This window comes from Trichechus manatus, unplaced genomic scaffold (assembly GCF_000243295.1).
Source record: "Trichechus manatus latirostris isolate Lorelei unplaced genomic scaffold, TriManLat1.0 scaffold00002, whole genome shotgun sequence".
NCBI classification, from domain to species: domain Eukaryota; kingdom Metazoa; phylum Chordata; class Mammalia; order Sirenia; family Trichechidae; genus Trichechus; species Trichechus manatus.
The window spans coordinates 987820-1006054 of record NW_004443938.1 but is presented as its reverse complement, the minus strand read 5'-3'; the positions used below and the strand labels follow the sequence as shown (position 1 = coordinate 1006054).

General features: G+C 42.9%; 1 protein-coding gene across 1 annotated transcript in view; it reads right to left on the bottom strand.

Annotated features, from left to right (window-relative positions):
* The window catches only part of WDR27 (WD repeat domain 27), a 95914-nt gene that overhangs the window by 2840 nt on the left and 74839 nt on the right, over positions 1 to 18235 (bottom strand). Inside the window, exons 22-23 of the mRNA XM_023728474.1 lie at positions 10756 to 10853; positions 8278 to 8380 (exon numbers count right to left, since the gene is read on the bottom strand). Of these exons, the coding sequence (XP_023584242.1) occupies positions 8278 to 8380; positions 10756 to 10853 (201 nt within the window). The remainder of the gene's footprint in view (positions 1 to 8277; positions 8381 to 10755; positions 10854 to 18235) is intronic.

The window sequence follows — 18235 nt, the reverse complement described above, 5'->3', positions numbered from 1 at the left end:
AAGGGAAGCAAGCAGAGAGTTGGGGACCTCATACCATCAAGAAAGCAGTGCTGGGAGCAGAGCGCATCCTTTGGACCGGGGTCCCTGTGCACAGAAGCTCCTAGTCTGGGGGAACACCAAAGAGAAGAAGGCTGACAGAGAGAAAAAGCCTTCCCTGGAGCTGATGCCCTGAATTTGGACTTTTAGCCTACTTTGACTGTGAGGAAATAAATTTCTCTTCGTTAAAACCATCCACTTGTGGTACTTCTGTTATAGCAGCACTAGATGACTAAGACACATGTCCTCTTTTGAATACAGCTTGAATTTCTGGCAGTTCCCTGTCAATATACTGCTGCAACTGCTTTTGAAAGATCTTTAGCAAAATTTTACTTGCCTGTGATATTAATGATATTGTTTGATAATTTTCTCATTTGGTTGGATCATCTCTCTTTGGAATAGCCATAATAGTCGGTTGGCCAGGTCACTGTCTTCCAAATTTCTTAGCATAGACGAGTAAGCAATTTCAATGCTGCATATGTTTTTTGAAACATCTCAATTGGTATTCTGTCAGTTCCTGGAGTCTTGTTTTTCTCCAATGTCTTTGGTGCAGTTTGGACTTCTTCCTTCAGAATGATTGGTTCCTGATCACATGCTGCTTCCTGAAATGACTGAAGGTCGATCAATTCTTTTTGGTACAGTGATTCTGTGTATTCCTTCTATCTTCTTTTGGTGCTTCCTGTGTCGCTGAGTATTTTGCCCATAGAATCCTTCAATATTGCAATTTGAGGCTTGAATTTTTTCTTCAGTTCTTTTAGCTTGAATGTGTTCTTCTCTTTTGATATTCTAACTCCAGGTCTTTGCACATGTCAGCATAACACTGTACTTTGTCTTCTTGAGCCACCCTTAGAAATCTTCTGTCTAGCTCTTTAACTTCATCATTTCTTCCATTTACTTTAGCTACTTGATGATGAACAGCAAGTTTCAGAGTCTCTTCTGACATTCATTTTCGTCTTTTCTTTCTTTCCTGTCTTTTAAATGACTCTTGCTTTCTTCATGTATGATGTCCTTGATGTCATTCCACAATTTGTCTGGTCTCTGGTCATTAGTGTTCAACGCATCAAATCTATTTTTGAGATGGTCTCTAAATTCAGGTGGAATATACTCAAGGTCATACTTTGGCTCCCGTGGACTTATTCTAATTTTGTTCAGCTTCAATTTCAACTTGCATTATGAGCAGTTGATAGTCTGTTTTGTACTCGGCCCCTGGCCTTGTTCTGACTGATGATATTGAGCTTTTCCATAATCTCTTTCCACAGATGTAATCAATTTGAATCCTGTGTATTCCATCTAGTGAGGTCCACGTGTACACTCAGGGTATTTGCAATGAAGAAATCGTTGGTCTTGCAAAACTCCATCATGCGATCTCTGGCATTGTTTCTATCACCAAGGTCATATTTTCCAACTACTGATCCTTCTTCTTTGTTTCCAACTTTTGCATTCCAATCACCGGTAATTATCAATGCATCCTGATTGCATGTTTGATCAATTTCAGACTGCAGAAGTTGGTAAAAATCTTCAATTTCTTCATCTTTGACCTTAGTGGCTGGTGGGTAAATTTGAATAATAGTCATATTAACTGGTCTTCCCTGTAGGCATATGGATATTATCCTATCAGTGACAGCGTTGTACTTCAGGATGGATCTTGAAATCTCCTTTTTGATGACGAATGCAACGTCATTCCTCTTCAAGTTGTCATTCCCGGCATAGCAGACCATACGATTGCCCAATTCAAAATGGCCAATACCAGTCCATTTCAGCTCACTAATGCCTAGGATATTGATGTTTATGTCTTCCATTTCATTTTTGATGATTTCCAATTTTCCTAGATTCATACTTCATACATCCCACATTCCAATTATTAATGGATTTTTGTTTTCTTTATGTTGAGGTATAATCCGTACTGAAGGCTTTGGTCTTTGAACTTTATCAGCAAGTGCTTCAACGGTCTTCACTTTCACAAGCAAGGTTGTGTTATCTGCATACTGCAAGTTGTTAATGAATCTTCCTCCAATCCTGCTGCCCCTTTCTTCTTCACGTAGTCCACCTTCTCAGATTATTTCATCAGCATACAGACTGAATAGGAATGGTGAAAGGATACAACCCTGATGCACACCCTTGACTTTAAACCACGAAGTATCCCCTTGTTCTGTTCGACTACCTCTTGATCTATGTATAGGTTCCTACCATGAGCACAATTAAGTGTTCTGGAATTCCTATTCTTCACAATGTTATCCATAATTTGTTATGATCCACACAGTCGAGTACCTTTGTATAATCAATAAAACACAGGTAAACATATTTCTGGTATTATCTGCTTTCAGCCAGGATCCATCTGACATCAGCAATGATATCCTTGGTTCCACATTCTTTTCTGAATCTGGTTTGAATTCCTGGCAGTTCCCTGTTGATGTACTGCTGCAGCCACTTTTGAATGATCTTCAGCAAAATTTTACTTTCGTGTGATATTATGATACTGTTCAATAATTTCCACATTCAGTTGGATCACCTTTCTTGGGAATAGGCATAAATATGGATCTCTTCCATTCAGTTGGCCAGGTAGCTGTCTTCCAAATTTCTTCATACAGAAGAGTCAGTGCTTCCAGTGCTGCATCCTTCTGTTGAAACATCTCAACTAGTATTCAGTCAATTCCTGGAAACCTGCTTTTTGCCAATGCCTTCAGTGCAGCTTGGACCTCTCTCTTCAGGCCCATGGGTTCCTGATCATAAGCTACTTCCTAAAATGGCTGAGCATCAACCAATTCTTTTCGGTATAGTGACTCTGTGCACTTCTTCCATCTTCTTGTGATGCTTCCTTCATCATTTGATATTTTCCCTGTAGAATCCTTCAATATTGCAACTCGAGGTTTGAATTTTTCCTTCATTTCCTTCACTTTGAGAAATGCCAAGTGCATTTGTCCCTTTAGGTTTTCTATCTCCGTGTCTTTGCACATATCATTATAATAATTTATTTTGTCTTCTCGAGACACCCTTTGAAATCCTCTGTTAAGCTCTTTGACTTCATTATTTTTTCCTTTTGCTTTAGCTACTCGAGGTTCAAGAGCAAGTTTCAGAGCCTTTTCTGACATCCGTTTTGGTCTTTTCTTTCTTTCCTGTCTTTTTAATGACCTCTTGCTTTCTTCATGTATGATGTCCTTGATACCATTCCACAACTTGTCTGGTCTTCAGTCATTAGCGTTCAATGCATCAAATCTATTCTTGAGATGATTTTTAAATTCAGGTGGGATATACTCAAGTCAGTACTTTGGCTCTCATGGACTTGTTCTAATTTTCTTCAGATTTAACTTGAATTTGCATATGAACAATTGATGGTCTGTTCCAAAGTTATCCCCTGGCCTTGTTCTGACTGATATTGAGCTTTTCCATCGTCTCTTTCCACCGATGTAGTCAATTTGATTCCTGTGTATTCCATCTGGCGAGGTCCATGTGTATAGCTGCCATTTATGTTGCTGAGCAAAGGTATTTGCAAAGAAGAAGTTGTTGGTCTTACAAAATTCTATGATGCGATCTCCGGCATCCTTTCTATCACCAAAGCCGTATTTTTAACTACTGATCCTTCTTCATTTCCCACTTTTGCATCCTAATCACCAGTAATTATCAATGCATCCTGATTGCAAGTTTGATCAATTTCAGACTGCAGAAGTTGGTAACAATCTTCAATTTCTTCTTTTTTGGCCTTAGTGGTTGGTGCATAAATTTGAATAATAGTCGTTTATTAACTGGTCTTCCTTGTAGGCATATGGATATTATCCAATCACTGACAGTGTTGTACTTCAGGATAGATCTTGAAATGTTCTTTTTGACGATGAATGCAACGCCACTCCTCTTCAAGCTGTTATTCCCAGCATAGTAGGCCATATGACTGTCGGATTCAAAGTGGCCAATACCATCCATTTCAGCTTACTAATGCCTAGGATATCAATGTCTATGAGTTCCATTTAATTTTTGATGATTTCCAATTTTCTTAGATTTCATATTTCGTGCATTCCACGTTCTGATTATTAATGGATGTTTGCAGCTGTGTCTTCTCATTTTGAGTCATGCTACATCAGCAAATGAAGGTCCTGAAAGCTTAACTCCATTCACGTCATTAAGGTTGACTCTATTTTGAGCAGGCAACTCTTCCGCAGTGGTCTCAAGAGTGCCTTCCAAACTGGGGGCTCATTTTCTGGCACTACATCAGACAGTGTTCCACTGCTATCCATAAGGTTTTCAGTGGCTAATTCTTTTCAGAAGTAGACCACCGAGTCCTTCTTCCTAGTCTGTCTTAGTCTGGAAGCTCAGCTGAAACCTGTCCACCATGGGTGACCCTGCCAGCATTTGAATACTGGTGGCATAGCTTCCAGCATCACAGCAACACACAAGCCCCCACAGTATGACAAAATAGTAGATGCCTTCAGTTTCATGTACTAGAAGACTTAATATAGTTAAGATGAAAATACTCCCCAAGTTGATCTACAGATTCAGTGCAACCCCTATCAAAACCGTAGCTTCCTCTTTTGGAGAAACTGACAAGCTGAGCCTAAAATCCATAATAGATATGTAGGGACCTAGAATAGCCAAAACAATCTTGAAAAAGAACAAACAAGTTGGAGGACTCACACTTTGCAATTTCAAAACTTACTGCAGAGCTACAGTAACCTGGACGGTGTCGCACTGGCCTAAGGACAGACATACTGATCAGTGCAATAGAATAATAGGTTAATAGATTTTCAACAAGGGAACCAAGACAACTGAATGGAGACAGAACAGTCTTTTCAACAAATTGTGCCGGGAAAATGGGATACCCAAATGCAAAAGGATGAAGTTGGAATTCTAACTCACACCATATACAAAAGTCAATTCAAAATGGACCACAGACCTAAAAGGAAGCTAAAACTATAAAACTCTTCAAAGAAAATATGAGCATACATCTTTGTTACCTTGGATTAGGCTTCGTATCTTAGATGTAACTGTGGTTTTTCACATGTGACACCAAAATCATAAGCCACAAGAGAAAAAATAAATTGTACTTCATTAAAATTTAAAAGCTTTATGCTTCAAAAGACACCATCAAGTAAGTAAAAAGATAACCCACAGACTGGGAGAAAATGCTTACAAATCATACATCTGAAAGGGTGTAGTATCCAGAATATATAACGAGCTATAACTCAACAACAAAAAGACAACTCAATATAAAAATAGGCAAAGGATTTGAACAGACGTATCTCCAAAGAAGACATACAAATGGCCAAGAAGCACGTGAAAAAAATGCTCAACATCGTTAGTCGCTAGAGAAATGAAATTAAAACCACAATGAGTTACCACTTCACATACACTAGGTTAGCTATTTTAAAAAAAAGAAAAAGAAATGTTGTCAGGGATGTAGAGATATTGAAACCCTCCTACACTGCTGTATGAGGATTTTTTTTTTAACTCAAGATTTTCCAAACGTCTTTGATCCTGGAATTCTCTTCCAGGATGTACTAAGGTCCCACGCACCACGTTTCGGGAGCTGACGCTATGGCATGGGCATAAAATGCACCGAGTACGTTAAGACACAAAAATATGGCGGAGAAGACAAGTCCACAGTAATCTGTTTCTGCTAAATATTGGGAACTTTTCACATCTTTTAGAAGACTTTTTATTTGCATTTAATATATTTCAGAAACTATATCCTATTTTTAATCTACCAGTAAGGAATCAGATACAGTTAGAGGGTGGGCATGTCTAAGTAATTGTAGTCCACTTTCTATTTTCCATTTCTTCTCCAGGGCATGTAACTGGTTAAAATGTGCAATTCAAAAAATAGAAAAGCTGCTCATTGGGAAGCCTTTTTAAAAATGCCTGAACCCTTTCCCCAAAAAGAAACACTGAGAATACGTAACTGTAGCAAAACATTCTGAGATAAACTGAGGAAGCTGATATAGTTATTATAACTTCTGGTTCATTTAAACTGTTAAACTGTCAGAAGAACTGACAGCTGACGTCAAAGATGGGAGCCTGGTGGGGTTACACGTCAGAGAATCAAGGCGATCGGTCCAAGACAGAGGCTTGGTCAAGGCAGGTGTTCAATTAATGAAATAAACATCGTTAAGGTGAAAATAAAATGTTCAGATCCCTCAATGCATATCAAAAATATTTATAGAATGTCTTTTCTTTGTCAGACTCTGTGTTAGGCATTGATGGTATAAAAATGAATAAATAATGCTACATACTGTTATGAAAATCATATTCCAGGGGGTATTTTTTGGTCAAACTAGTGACTACTCCCCTACTGCACTGCCCACTACAATCAACTGTCTATAGTAAGAATCGCACTCGTTGATACAGGGAATAAAAGAAAATGGCGATCAAAGGGAATTCAAGAAAATTTGATATACACAGTTAATTACTTTTGTCTTCTAAAATAGTTTTGTACTTAAGTTATCTCACGGATTTCTTAGACAATGCATACAGCTACTGTTCAAGACTTTGAAGCAAATAAGGATGCGATGTTCTATCTGAAAGCCAGGAAACTCATGTGTAATAAGATGTTCAAAAAGAAAATTGAATTTGATGGATAGATTTGACCTGGTATACAGAGTTTTGGGTGAATGGCTGGATATAGAGAAACAAGTTTGAGAGAAAACCAAACATTCCATTATTTTGATGTTGGTGGGGGTGCTGGTGGGGTTTTTGTTCAAAAAAAAAAAAAAGTCACTTACTTATAACACATACCCAAAATGGTGGCAAATACCTCATACTGTCAAATAAATGCTACTCAGTTTAATCTTTTAAGTTATTTTATTAAATTTGCAAATTACTTATTAGCTGCATGGTAGTTGTTTTAGAATACATTGTTTTCTTTGGAAAAACCCAAAGTGTCCATTTCCATCCATGTTTCACATGATCAGACTACCTCATTCAGAGATGAACTCAAAGTATCCATCAGAGCAAATGACAAAGATTTCCACAGAGCATGTTCAGGTAATTATGAACTAGTATCATTTGACAATAACTTTTCCTATTTAAAAGTTTCACTAAGTTTTAATAAAATAGGTCTCAATACTCTTTCAATTCCATTCTCACAGGTTAAAATGAGTAAGAAAAATATTTAGAAAATAAATCTCCAACCCTCATTTAAATTGTAATGTGATTTTCCCACATAAACTTTAGGATTTTCTTGAGTCTTTGGAAATTTCATTATGTCTTTCTGATTTAGATAACCCTTGTAGGCCTTTAGTGAGTTAGACTGTGTCTCCCAAAGAGACATGTCCAAGTCCTAACCCCTTGTACCAGGGAATGTGATCTTATATGGAAACAGGACCTTTGTGGATGTAATTAAGTGTTTTAAGATGACTGGTGTCCTTATCAGAGAAAGGAGGGGGAGGCTGGAGACACAAGACACACAGAGACGCAGGCCGAGATGGGAGTGCTGAGTTGACAAGCCAAAGATGGCCAAGAGCTGCTGGCAGCCACCAGCCGCTGGGAGAGAGGCATGGCACAGATTCCCCTCAGAGCCTCCAGAGAGAACCAGCCCTGCCAACATCTTGATTTTGGACCTGTGGCCTCCAGAATTGTGAGAGAATAAATTCCGGTTATTTTAAGCCGCCAAGTTTCTGGTAATTTGTTACAGCATCCCAAAGAAACGAATACTTTTTCAAATATGTTAACAGGAAACAGATTTGTGTTAGTATCTATTCCAAATCCATCATAAGATGTAAATACATGTGCCTGTAATGTGCCATATGTACACATACGTGTGTGTGCACATGAGTGTGTGCGTGTGTGTGTGTTTATAACACTGTGAGGAGACCATTTCATTAGAATAAGCACTTTTCCCCTACAGGATCTAACTTGGAAAAGGAGCACCCTTAGTCACACAGACATGATCTGGTATTTTATTTATTAATGTTATTATCCTGTAATTCAGAGAAACTGCAGCACCTAAAAATATCTTTTCCATAGTAGGCATTCAAAAAATATTTGCATTTTGATTAATAAATGAATAAACAACTGAACGACTGATGTTTAAAGTATCATGCTTCACCAAAAAAAAAAAAAAAAATGAGTCATTCCTCACTCACTGTTATTATTAAATACTATTACTGTGTCAGAATCCCAAAATATTGACCCATCATCTAGCTTCAAATGGGTTCTTGTCCTACTATGCAACAGTATTAAGCAGCACACACAGCATTGGAGCCCAGATCTGTGTTTGAAGACTCCAAATGGCACATGTGCCACTAAAGGACCTACGTGTCTGTCCTCCGCACCACAGGCCACACGCCGTCCACACGCACTCAGAGCAACCCCACACAGGTGGCAGCGGTTTGCGTGTCCCTCAAAGCAGCGCTCACACCTGCAGAGGAAAAGGAAACATCAGGAGAAAAATATTTTGTTTAGTTTTTAACACAAATTGGGAGAAAAAACCAACTAGTTTCTTTTTATCACAAAAAAGGGACAAGCTGGCAGTGAAGGAATGCTTATATATATATGAAGATTATTAAATCGTAAACAGGCTAATCTTCAGATCTTTAAAAATAATATTTTAAAAAACCTTTTAAAATTACAAATTATTTAGATCAATGATTCAAAGACTTCTGAGAGGTGCAAAATTTTACTGAGGCTGGTTAAAGTTCACAACTATTTATAAAGGCCTACATAAAATTTTTGTATTCTAAAAAAAAAACATAGTATTGATGCCAGTTTTGTCAAAAGAACCTCCTACACTTATTGGGAAAGCCATAGATTCCTAAGAAAGCTTTCAACAAGCATTTACCTGCACTGAGCTAGGTGCCATGAGAGCACGCAAGGATGGCCAAACATGTAGCCTCTCAAGACACCCTGACCAGGGCAGCATCTTGTCCACACAGGTGAGCCAGGGGCTTTCTTGCCCATTCTAGTGATTGGAAAAGGAGCAAAACACTCTACTCATGTTACCCTTGTAAATTAGATGGGTTGGTGGATGGATGGATGGATGGATGGATGGATGGATGGATGGATGGATGGATGATAGATAGCAGACAAACAGATACAGAGAGAGATAGATGGGTGATAGTGGATGGATGATGGATGGATGGATGATAGAGAGAGAGATGATAGAAAAGTAAGTAGGTAGGTAGATAGGTAGGTAGATTAGATAGATATAGATAGGTAGATTAGATAGCTATAGATAGATAGGTAGACAGATAGATAGATATGATAGTGTCTTAGTCATCTAGTGCTGCTATAACAGAAATACAAGTGGATGGCTTTAACAAAGAGAAATTTATTCTCTCACAGTCTAGTAGGCTACAAGTCCAAATTCAGGGCGTCAGCTTCAGAGGAAGGCTTTTTCTCTCTGTCAGCTCTGGAGAAAGGTCCTTGTCATCACTCTTCCCCTGGATTAGAAGCTTCTCTGTGCAGGAACCCTGGGTCCAAAGGATACGCTCTGCTCCCAGCACTGCTTTCTTGGTGATATGAGGTTCTCAACTCTCTGCTTGCTTCCCTTTACTTTTATCTCTTATAAGACAAAAGGTGGTGCAGGCTACACCCCAGGGAAGCTCCCTTTACACTGGATCAGGGATGTGACCTGAGCAAGGGTGTTACATCCCACCCTAATCCTCTTTAACCACAGGCAGAGATTATGACTTATAACACACAGGAAAATCACAAAATGGAGGACAACCACGTGATACTGGGAATCATGGCCTAACCAAGTTGACACATATTTTTGGGGGGACACAATTCAACCCATGACAGATAGAAAGACAGACAGACAGATATGGATGATGGATGTTCGGACAAAAAGACAGACAGACGGATGACAGATTTTAGACAAATAGATGATAGTTGATAGAGATGACAGATAGATAGACACATGGATGATGGATGGTGAATGGGTGGATGGATGGATGGACAGACAGACGGATGATAGTTGATAGATGATAGTTGACAGAGATGATAGGTAGACAGACAGACAAATTTGGAAATGGATAGTGGTGATGGCTGCACAACATTGTGAATGTAATTACTGTCACTAAATTGCAGTTAAAATGGTTAAAATGGCAAAAGTTCTGTTGCATATTTTACCACAATAAAAAAATAAATAAATAAACACACATTTCTCCCCTAGTTATCTTTCTGTTGACAAGGTTAAAACCAGGTGGGTTACCACAAGTCGGCTGGAAGCAACTCAACAGCAACTAACAACAAAACAAAGGCCAAATCAAGCACAGTAGTTACACTTATTTCAACGACAACCACAGGAAGTATTTTGTTGTATATCCCGTGTTTTTTTCTGCACAAGCAAGAGCTGGCATTAAACGAGAAGATGAGATCCCGGGAGGAAGGCGTGTCTAGTATAGACCTGTGTCTGGCATGGACAGGAACACCCCGGAGAGGGGCTCAGTCATGTGTGGGCGTCTGGGGCATCTGCAGGTACCAGCCTCCCTTCATCTCCCATGACCCGTCCAGCACACCTAGGATCCCTCTCCTGTGTCACACACGCAGCAGGGACAGCAGTGCTGGATACCCTACCCTTGCACAAACGGGCTTGTTCTTGCCATCCATCTCTGTCTTTGTTAGACTGGCTGTGTAGGTAGATCCACCATACCTTACCATGTTTGGGAAAAGGGATCCAACGGGTCAAATATTTAAAGCTGGGCACTTGGCAGGGTTTGAAAGGAACAGCTCCCAGAGGCTCCCTCTGGCCTCACGTTCTCAATGGCCATGAGGGGACGGGTAGGGACTCACCTCAGAGTCCTCAGGTCCCACAGCTTTATCCCGTCCCCCACAGCCGTGGTGAGGAAAAGGTTATAAGCCTCGGGTTGTTGGGCTGCAAAGGATGATCCCTGTAGGGAAAAAGTCAGGATGGTCAAAGGTGGAATGGATAAGCATTATACAACTAATATCTGAATCCAAAGTAAAAAATTAAAACAAACTTTTTTTTTTAATTTAAAAAAGTTTCAGAATTGGACTCTAAAAGCTTCCATAGAAGTAATTAATAGGGGAGCATTTCAACTTTAAAAATGATTGATAAATCCAAGGAGAAGCACTGAGGTTTGAAGTTAAATAGCCACAAAGTGGTAAAAGATCAAGAGGCCAAGACGCATATGAAAAGTATAGACAATGAGCCACAGCCAACCAATGACCTCAAGATGCCCTCGATAAGGAAAGTAGAGTTTAAAGGTCAGTTATTAATCAGCCGATTATCCAAGTGTAAGGCACACAGAGCAGGCCTACTGACGACCGTCAGAAGGCCAGCATGGACGCGGGGCTGTCTGTGTCACACAACACGCTGACCACTTTAAGATTCAGTTCTGATTTCATAACCAGGGGCCTGTCCCATCCGCCTGTCCCACGCTGCTGTCAACACGCTGTGGTGAGTGAGAAGGTCTCAACGAGTGGAACTGAATTCATCCACAGAACCATTCGGCCAAAAACATTTACATGCACTGTGGTTCCTAACAATTTCCCTCTTCTTTCTATTTCAGCAGTATCCAAATTAAAGATGAGTTTAATGAAGTTTATTCATAAGCATTTATGCTTAAAATACACACACCTCTAGAAGCGATTCTTCATTTACAAACAGGAAATAAATGCCTATGCAGGTTCAATAATGTGATGGTTAAGACTGTGTGTCAACTTGGCTGGGCCATGATTCTCCGTGTTTTAATGTAATCACTGCCATGATTGAATATACTGTGAGTAGCCAATCAGATGAAAGGGCGTCTCCTTGGGGGTGTGGCCCGAATCTGTATATAAGCAGATGTTCTGGCTTTTTGCTCTCTCTGGATCCTGTGGCTGCTTCCTGTCGTCTCATCTCCCGTTCTTGGGACTTGAGCTGTCAGCTTATCTGCCGAACCTGGGATTCGTCGATCTGCGCAGCCCGTGAGTGGGAACCCTGCTCTCCGACCTTCTGATCTTGGGCTTGCCAGCTTCTGCAGCTGTGTGACTTGGGAGAGGCTTCTACCCTGATCCACGGACTTGGGACGTTCTAGCCTCTACAATCGCGTGAGCTGTTTCCTTGATATAATCTCTCCATATATACATATTTATACACTTTACTGGTTTTGCTTCTCTAGAGAACCCAGCCTAAGACAAATAATAACAATAAGCTAACATGTACTGGGCTCAAACATAACAACGATTGTGAGCATGGTGCAGGACCAGGCAGTGTTTTGTTCTGTTGTAGATGAGGTCACTATGAGTTGGAACTGACTCGAAGGCACCTAACAACAACAACGCACTGAGTCTTATCTCTGTACCAACAAGCATCCTAAACACTGCATTTAATCCCCCTAATAGTGAAGAATATTGAATATACCATGGATTGCCAAAAGAACAAATCTGTCTTAGAAGAAGTACAACCAGAATGCTCCTTAGAAGTAAGGATGGCGAGACTACATCTCACATACTTTGGACATGTTATCAGGAGGGACTAGTCCCTGGAGAAGGACATCGTGCTTGGTAAAGTAGAGGGTCAGCAAAAAAGACAACCCTCAACGAGACAGACTGACACAGTGGCTACAACAATGGGCTCAAGCATAACAATGACTGTGAGGCTGGTGCAGGACTGGGTAGCGTTTTGTTCTGTTGTACATACGGTCGCTATGAGTCGGAACTGACTCGAAGGCACCTAACAACAACAAGGCTATTGTTGCTGTTGTTAGGTGCCGTTGAGACGGTTCCGATTCATAGTGACCCTATAGGACAGAGCAGAACTGCCTCATAGGGTTTCCAAGGAGCGGCTGGTGGATTTGAACTGCTGAGCTCGTAACCACTGCGCCACCAGGGCATCATCCTAAAAGCCTTACTGAGTATGAACTGTTTTATACCATTTACAGGCGAGAGGAGCAGCTCACAGAGGGATTGTGCGTTGTGGCACAGCTACTATGCCCCACACAGCTGTGTGACAAACTGGTCCCCAGTGAGGGTAGCTAGATAACTCATGATACACTATAAAAATAACGTAACACACTTTCGACCAACAGAGATTATCCACTGAACCTTGGGCACTCTGCACGGCACTGCGTATGAAAAGAATACAACACAGATAGTGTGCTGGGTCAGCACACAGTTAAATGGAAAGACAGATGGAGGAATGAACACAGTGACACAGCTTGTAACAACTGCTGGTTTGTTGAGCTGAGGAGATAGATAGACAGACAGACAGATAAGACAGATGGTAGGCAGGCAGGTAGCTAAGTGCTGTAGAACAGACTCTGACTCATGGTGACCTTCTGTATAAAGAACTACACGTTGTCCAGTCCTATGTCATCCTCAAAATCGCTGGCAACGAAAACGAGAGAAACCCTCCGTGAGACGGGCTGACATAACCGCCACAGTAATGGACTCAAACCCACCAACAATCATGAAAATGGCGCAGGACAGGGCAACATTTCTTTCTGTTATACTCAAGGTCAGCAGGAGTTAGAACCGACTTGATGACAACAACGATGATTTTTAAAGATACCAATAAATCACAAAAGTTATGCATTTCCACTCAAAAATAAACCATTTACTGCAATAACATTATTTAAAAATATGAAAACAGGCCACCACTTTTTGATGTACATGGTCCTCTTGTCAACAGTTGTAAAGGGTTGAACACTTTGTGTTTGTCCAGTGTAACTAAGAGACCTGGAGGAAAATTCTCAGAAGAGATTACTCTGCTGTCAGTGAGCTAGGACGCTCACAGAAAGGCATTACTAGTGTGTGACTCGTGGCTGTGCTGGTTACCAGGCTTAAAAAAAATTTAAAATGGCCTATTTTACATGTTACTGGAAATGTGACATTTGGGCCAGTGACAATCTGTGTTCCTCGTGTGTTGGGATTTGCTGGGTGGGCAGCCCCTGAGCAGCAGCTCTCATATGGCGATGGTTACCCTGGACACTTTGAAGTACATTGTGTCACCAGACAAAAATTTAAGAGAAGTTAAAAAGAACAAGCTATTAAAACAGTGTAAACCTCAGTAACCTCACAGCCCTTTCCTCTCATTCCATCATATACCATTCAGATGTTTATTTGCAGGAAGTAAAAGCAGTTATTTTCCCATAAAAAACCTCAGAACTGTTTTTCCTAACATGGCACCCTTCATCCAAGAGCACAGCACAATGATTCCACGTCGTCACCATCATCAGCAAAGACCACATGGACCGCGGTGGTCTGGGGTCCTTCACAAGTCACAGCACCAACGTCACATGTGGAAGCCGTTTGAGGCAGCTTCCTCCAGCAAACATACTTAAAACTCTCCACGACAAGACCCCAAGTTGTGAAAGAGGTGCTCGCTCAGCCAGCTGGCACATCGGTGACAACCTGGTGAACTGACTGCTGTCATCCCGGGGGAAGGGAGACCACACCCACACCAGCTCTCTTCCTGGCCACACTGTAAGACAGGCTTCACCACACAGTTGGGAGAGAATTTCCCAGCATTGCGTTTAAGGCACGCTTCAGAGGTGGGGGTGTTGTCTTCAGGAAGGAGACACCTCCCATCGCCCCAGCTCGCCTGCCCAGCCTCGTCACCCAGCCTGCTCAGCTGGGACCCACCAAGGTGACAGCAGTCACCCCAGCCATGTGGACAGAGCTCAGTATAGACAGCCTCTCCCTGGGAGGCCTTGGGTGGTGCCAACAGTTTGTCCTTGGCTGCTAACCCAAACGTTAGTGGTTCAAACCCACCTAATGGCACTGCAGAAGAAAGGCCTGACCATCTACTTCCATAAAGATTACAGTCAAGAAAACCCAGTGGTGCTCAGTTCTGTTACACACACGGGGTCGCCATGCGCCGGGGTGCACTTGATGGCAATGGCTTTACACACAGCTGTTACTACTGAGCCCTGGTGGCACAGTGGTGAAGAGCTCGGCTGCTAACCAAAAGGTCGGCAGTTGGAATCCACCAGGTGCTCCTTGGAAACCCTATGGGGCAGCTCTACTCTGTCCTCTAGGGACCCTGAGTCGGAATTGACTCGACGGCAACAGGTTTGGTTTTTTGGTTACCTACTGGAAGGAGAAAAGACAGCAGAGAGGTATCCTGGGACACCTTCCGCAGGAGCGGCCATCTTGCCTGTGCTTGAGAAAACCGAGGAGCAAAGGAAAGACTTGAGATGGAGGAGGGGCCCAAGGCTGAGCTCTGACCTCAGGGGGTGGAGGAGGGAAAGGAGGAGGGGGGAGGGAATGCTCAGCTCTGCTGTGTCTCTGAACTCGGAGGGGCCCGTGGACCTGGGACCCGGACCTGAGGGAGGGGCACCAATGGCTGGTACTGGGTTTGCACTGGCAGAAGCTTCCAGTGGTCCAGCTGGCAAAGCAGAAACGGTCTGTGAGCCCCGATGCCAGCAACACCCCGCAGAGCACAGAGGGAGAGTCTGCAGCTGATAGCAAGGATGGCGTGGTCTACCTTCAGAGGCCCAGCTTCCTCGCACACCTCGCTGCGGCCCCGCACACCTCGCTACGGCCCTGCACACCTCGCTGCGGCCCCGCACACCTCACTACGGCCCCGCACACCTCGCTGCGGCCCCGCACACCTTGCTACATCCCCGCACACCTCGCTACGGCCCCACAGAACTCACTACGGCCCCGCACACCTTGCTACATCCCCGCACACCTCGCTACGATCCTGCACACCTCGCTACGGCCCCGCACACCTCGCTACATCCCCACACCTCGCTACATCCCCGCACACCTCGCTACACGACTCAACTTCATGCAACAATGGGTCACCTCTGCTTCTGCCCTTCCTACAAACACGCCAGAGATCCTCTCCCAGGAAGGAGATGTGGCATCCCAGCAACCAGTGCATTGGCTCTGGGCTGCGATGGTCACGACCCCTGACGTCCAGCCAGCCAACTGAGCATCCTGTCACCTGCTGTCCAAACAATAAAGTCGATCCCCAACTAACAAATACAGGTAACGGGGAAGGAAGAGTGAGAGGAGGCAAATGGGACATGCACACACTGTGAGGCTGGAGGGTCTGGAACAAGACAGGATGCATGTCCCAAGTTTCTAAGAACAGGTGCCAAGGGCAGGCTCAGCCCCAAACAGACAACCACTGCCTGACCCTCGGGCCTTCTGACTCAATGTCTGCAGGGAGGAAAGAAAATCATATGGAAAACAAGATCTTAATAAAACTTAATCTCCTCAAAGAAATGAAGAAACTTCTGAAAGCAGAGTTTCATGTAAAATATACAGGCAGTCCCTGGGTTACGGACGTCCAACTTATATACGGCCCACAATTAAGAACCAAGCCCCAGAAAGCCTATTTTATTAAAACTTCAAGGTACACACAATGGTTCATAATAACAAATGGTGCCACTTTTCAACATGCATCAAAACATCATTATCATTACTGTATTATGTTAAAGATGTTTTAGTGTATCTGGAAGTGTTTCTTAAATGTTTTTTATGCGTAGAAAGGTACACTATATACCATATACTAAGACAACCATTTGCCTAACTGACGTTAGATACAAACTGTACCTAACTGTTTCGACTTATGTACAAATTCGACTTAAAGACAGACTTAGGAACGGAACTTGTTCGTAATCTGGGGGCTGCCTGTACTATTATTATTTTTATTGGCGCTATAAAAACAGGAAGCTTTCGGGCAAAATGGCACTCTAGGCAGAAGCACCACGCCGTCCCTCCACAGCAAAGATCCGAAAAACTAAGCCAAACAGAGAATACAACAATCCTGAAACCCTAAAACATCAAATGAAGAGATAAAGAACTCAGCCAAGCACCAAATGGAGTGAGAAAACTGACAGAGAATGGAGAGCGAGGAGAGATTCATCCAGAGGTCCCCTACCAGCTAACGCAGCGCGGATCTGCCATCTTGGACTCCTATTGGAGACCAGCAAACAGGGGGTATGAGAAAGCAGCCTCATGGAGCATACAGCGGGAGACAAAACAACCGGTAATTTGCGATATATGCTTTCCCACCCCCCACCCCTCTTCGCCCCGGCTCGGCCTCCTCTGCTTCCCGCGGCCACAATCTCTTGACCGGGAATCACCGGCTGCTTGGATTCCACACACCCGAACAGGCCGGCTCTCTGAGTGCCACTTGTTGGCTGCTGGTGTTGCTTTTCTTTCCGCTTCTTTTTATTTCTTCCTTACCTCTCACCACCTCCCTCTCCTTTCGCTCAAATACCTGGCTCCATGCGCCATCTTTGCTTCTTCCTGAGGGGCTGCAGAGCTCCGGTAATTTGTGATATATGCTTTCCCACTCTCTACCCTTCTTCACCCACACTCAGCCCCCTCTGCTTCCCGTGGACACAGTCTCTTGTCCGAGAAACACCAGCCCGCACTAGCTGGCTCTCTGCCATTTGCTGGCTGCTAGTGTTGCTTTTTTTTCTGCTTCTTTTGATTTCTTCCTTACGTCTCACCACCTCCTCCCCCTCCTTTCGCTCAAATACCTGGCTCCGTGTGCCATCTTTGCTTCTTCCTGAGGGGCTGTGGAGCTCCGTTCAAGTCTGGAGCTGCTTCTCGGTCTGGGCTGCTGCGCTGGTGGGATCCCGGGGCTTTTGTTCGTTTGTTTGTTCTGAATTGTTTGTTTGTTTTCTTTTCCTTTTCTTGAGTTGGGAGCCCTTTCAGGCCAGGCGGTGCTGCGTGGCAATGAGACATCCCCCTCAGCTTGCACAGACGTGCATAGGGATCTCTGAAGACATTTCTTTTTTCTTTGGTTTTTTTTTTTTTTCCTGTTTTTTGGAGGGCCGTTCTTGTTCTTTTTTTTTTTTTTAATTTGTTTTGTTTTCTTTTGCCTCTTTTTCCCTTTTTCCCTTTCTTCATTGCTCAGTTTCTCGTCTCTCTATATCTTCCTTCTCTTTCTGTTCCCTGAATACCTGGCGTTGTATACCTCTATGCCTTCTAGCCAGGCTGTACTGCAACACCTGAGAGCGACTTCCCCAGACCTCATAGCTGCACCAGTGGGATTTCTGGGAACTTTGCGGTTCTTTAACCTTTCCGATTTTTGTTTATTCATTCTTTTCTTTTCTTCCTCTTCCCCTTTCTGTTTTTCTCCATTTCATAGTCTCTCACCTCTCCACTCCAACGGCAAACTCTCCTAGCATTCTTTTTTGTTTGTTTGTATGTTTTTGGCTCCTGTTCCTCTCTCCTAGCTCCCATATCCATCTTAGCTCCACACATAACAATCTCCCCGCTGCATCCTGCCTACCTGCACTGTGCGCTTGACATCACACCACCAAGCAGCACAGGCACGGCCTACTGGAACCTGCCCTGCACT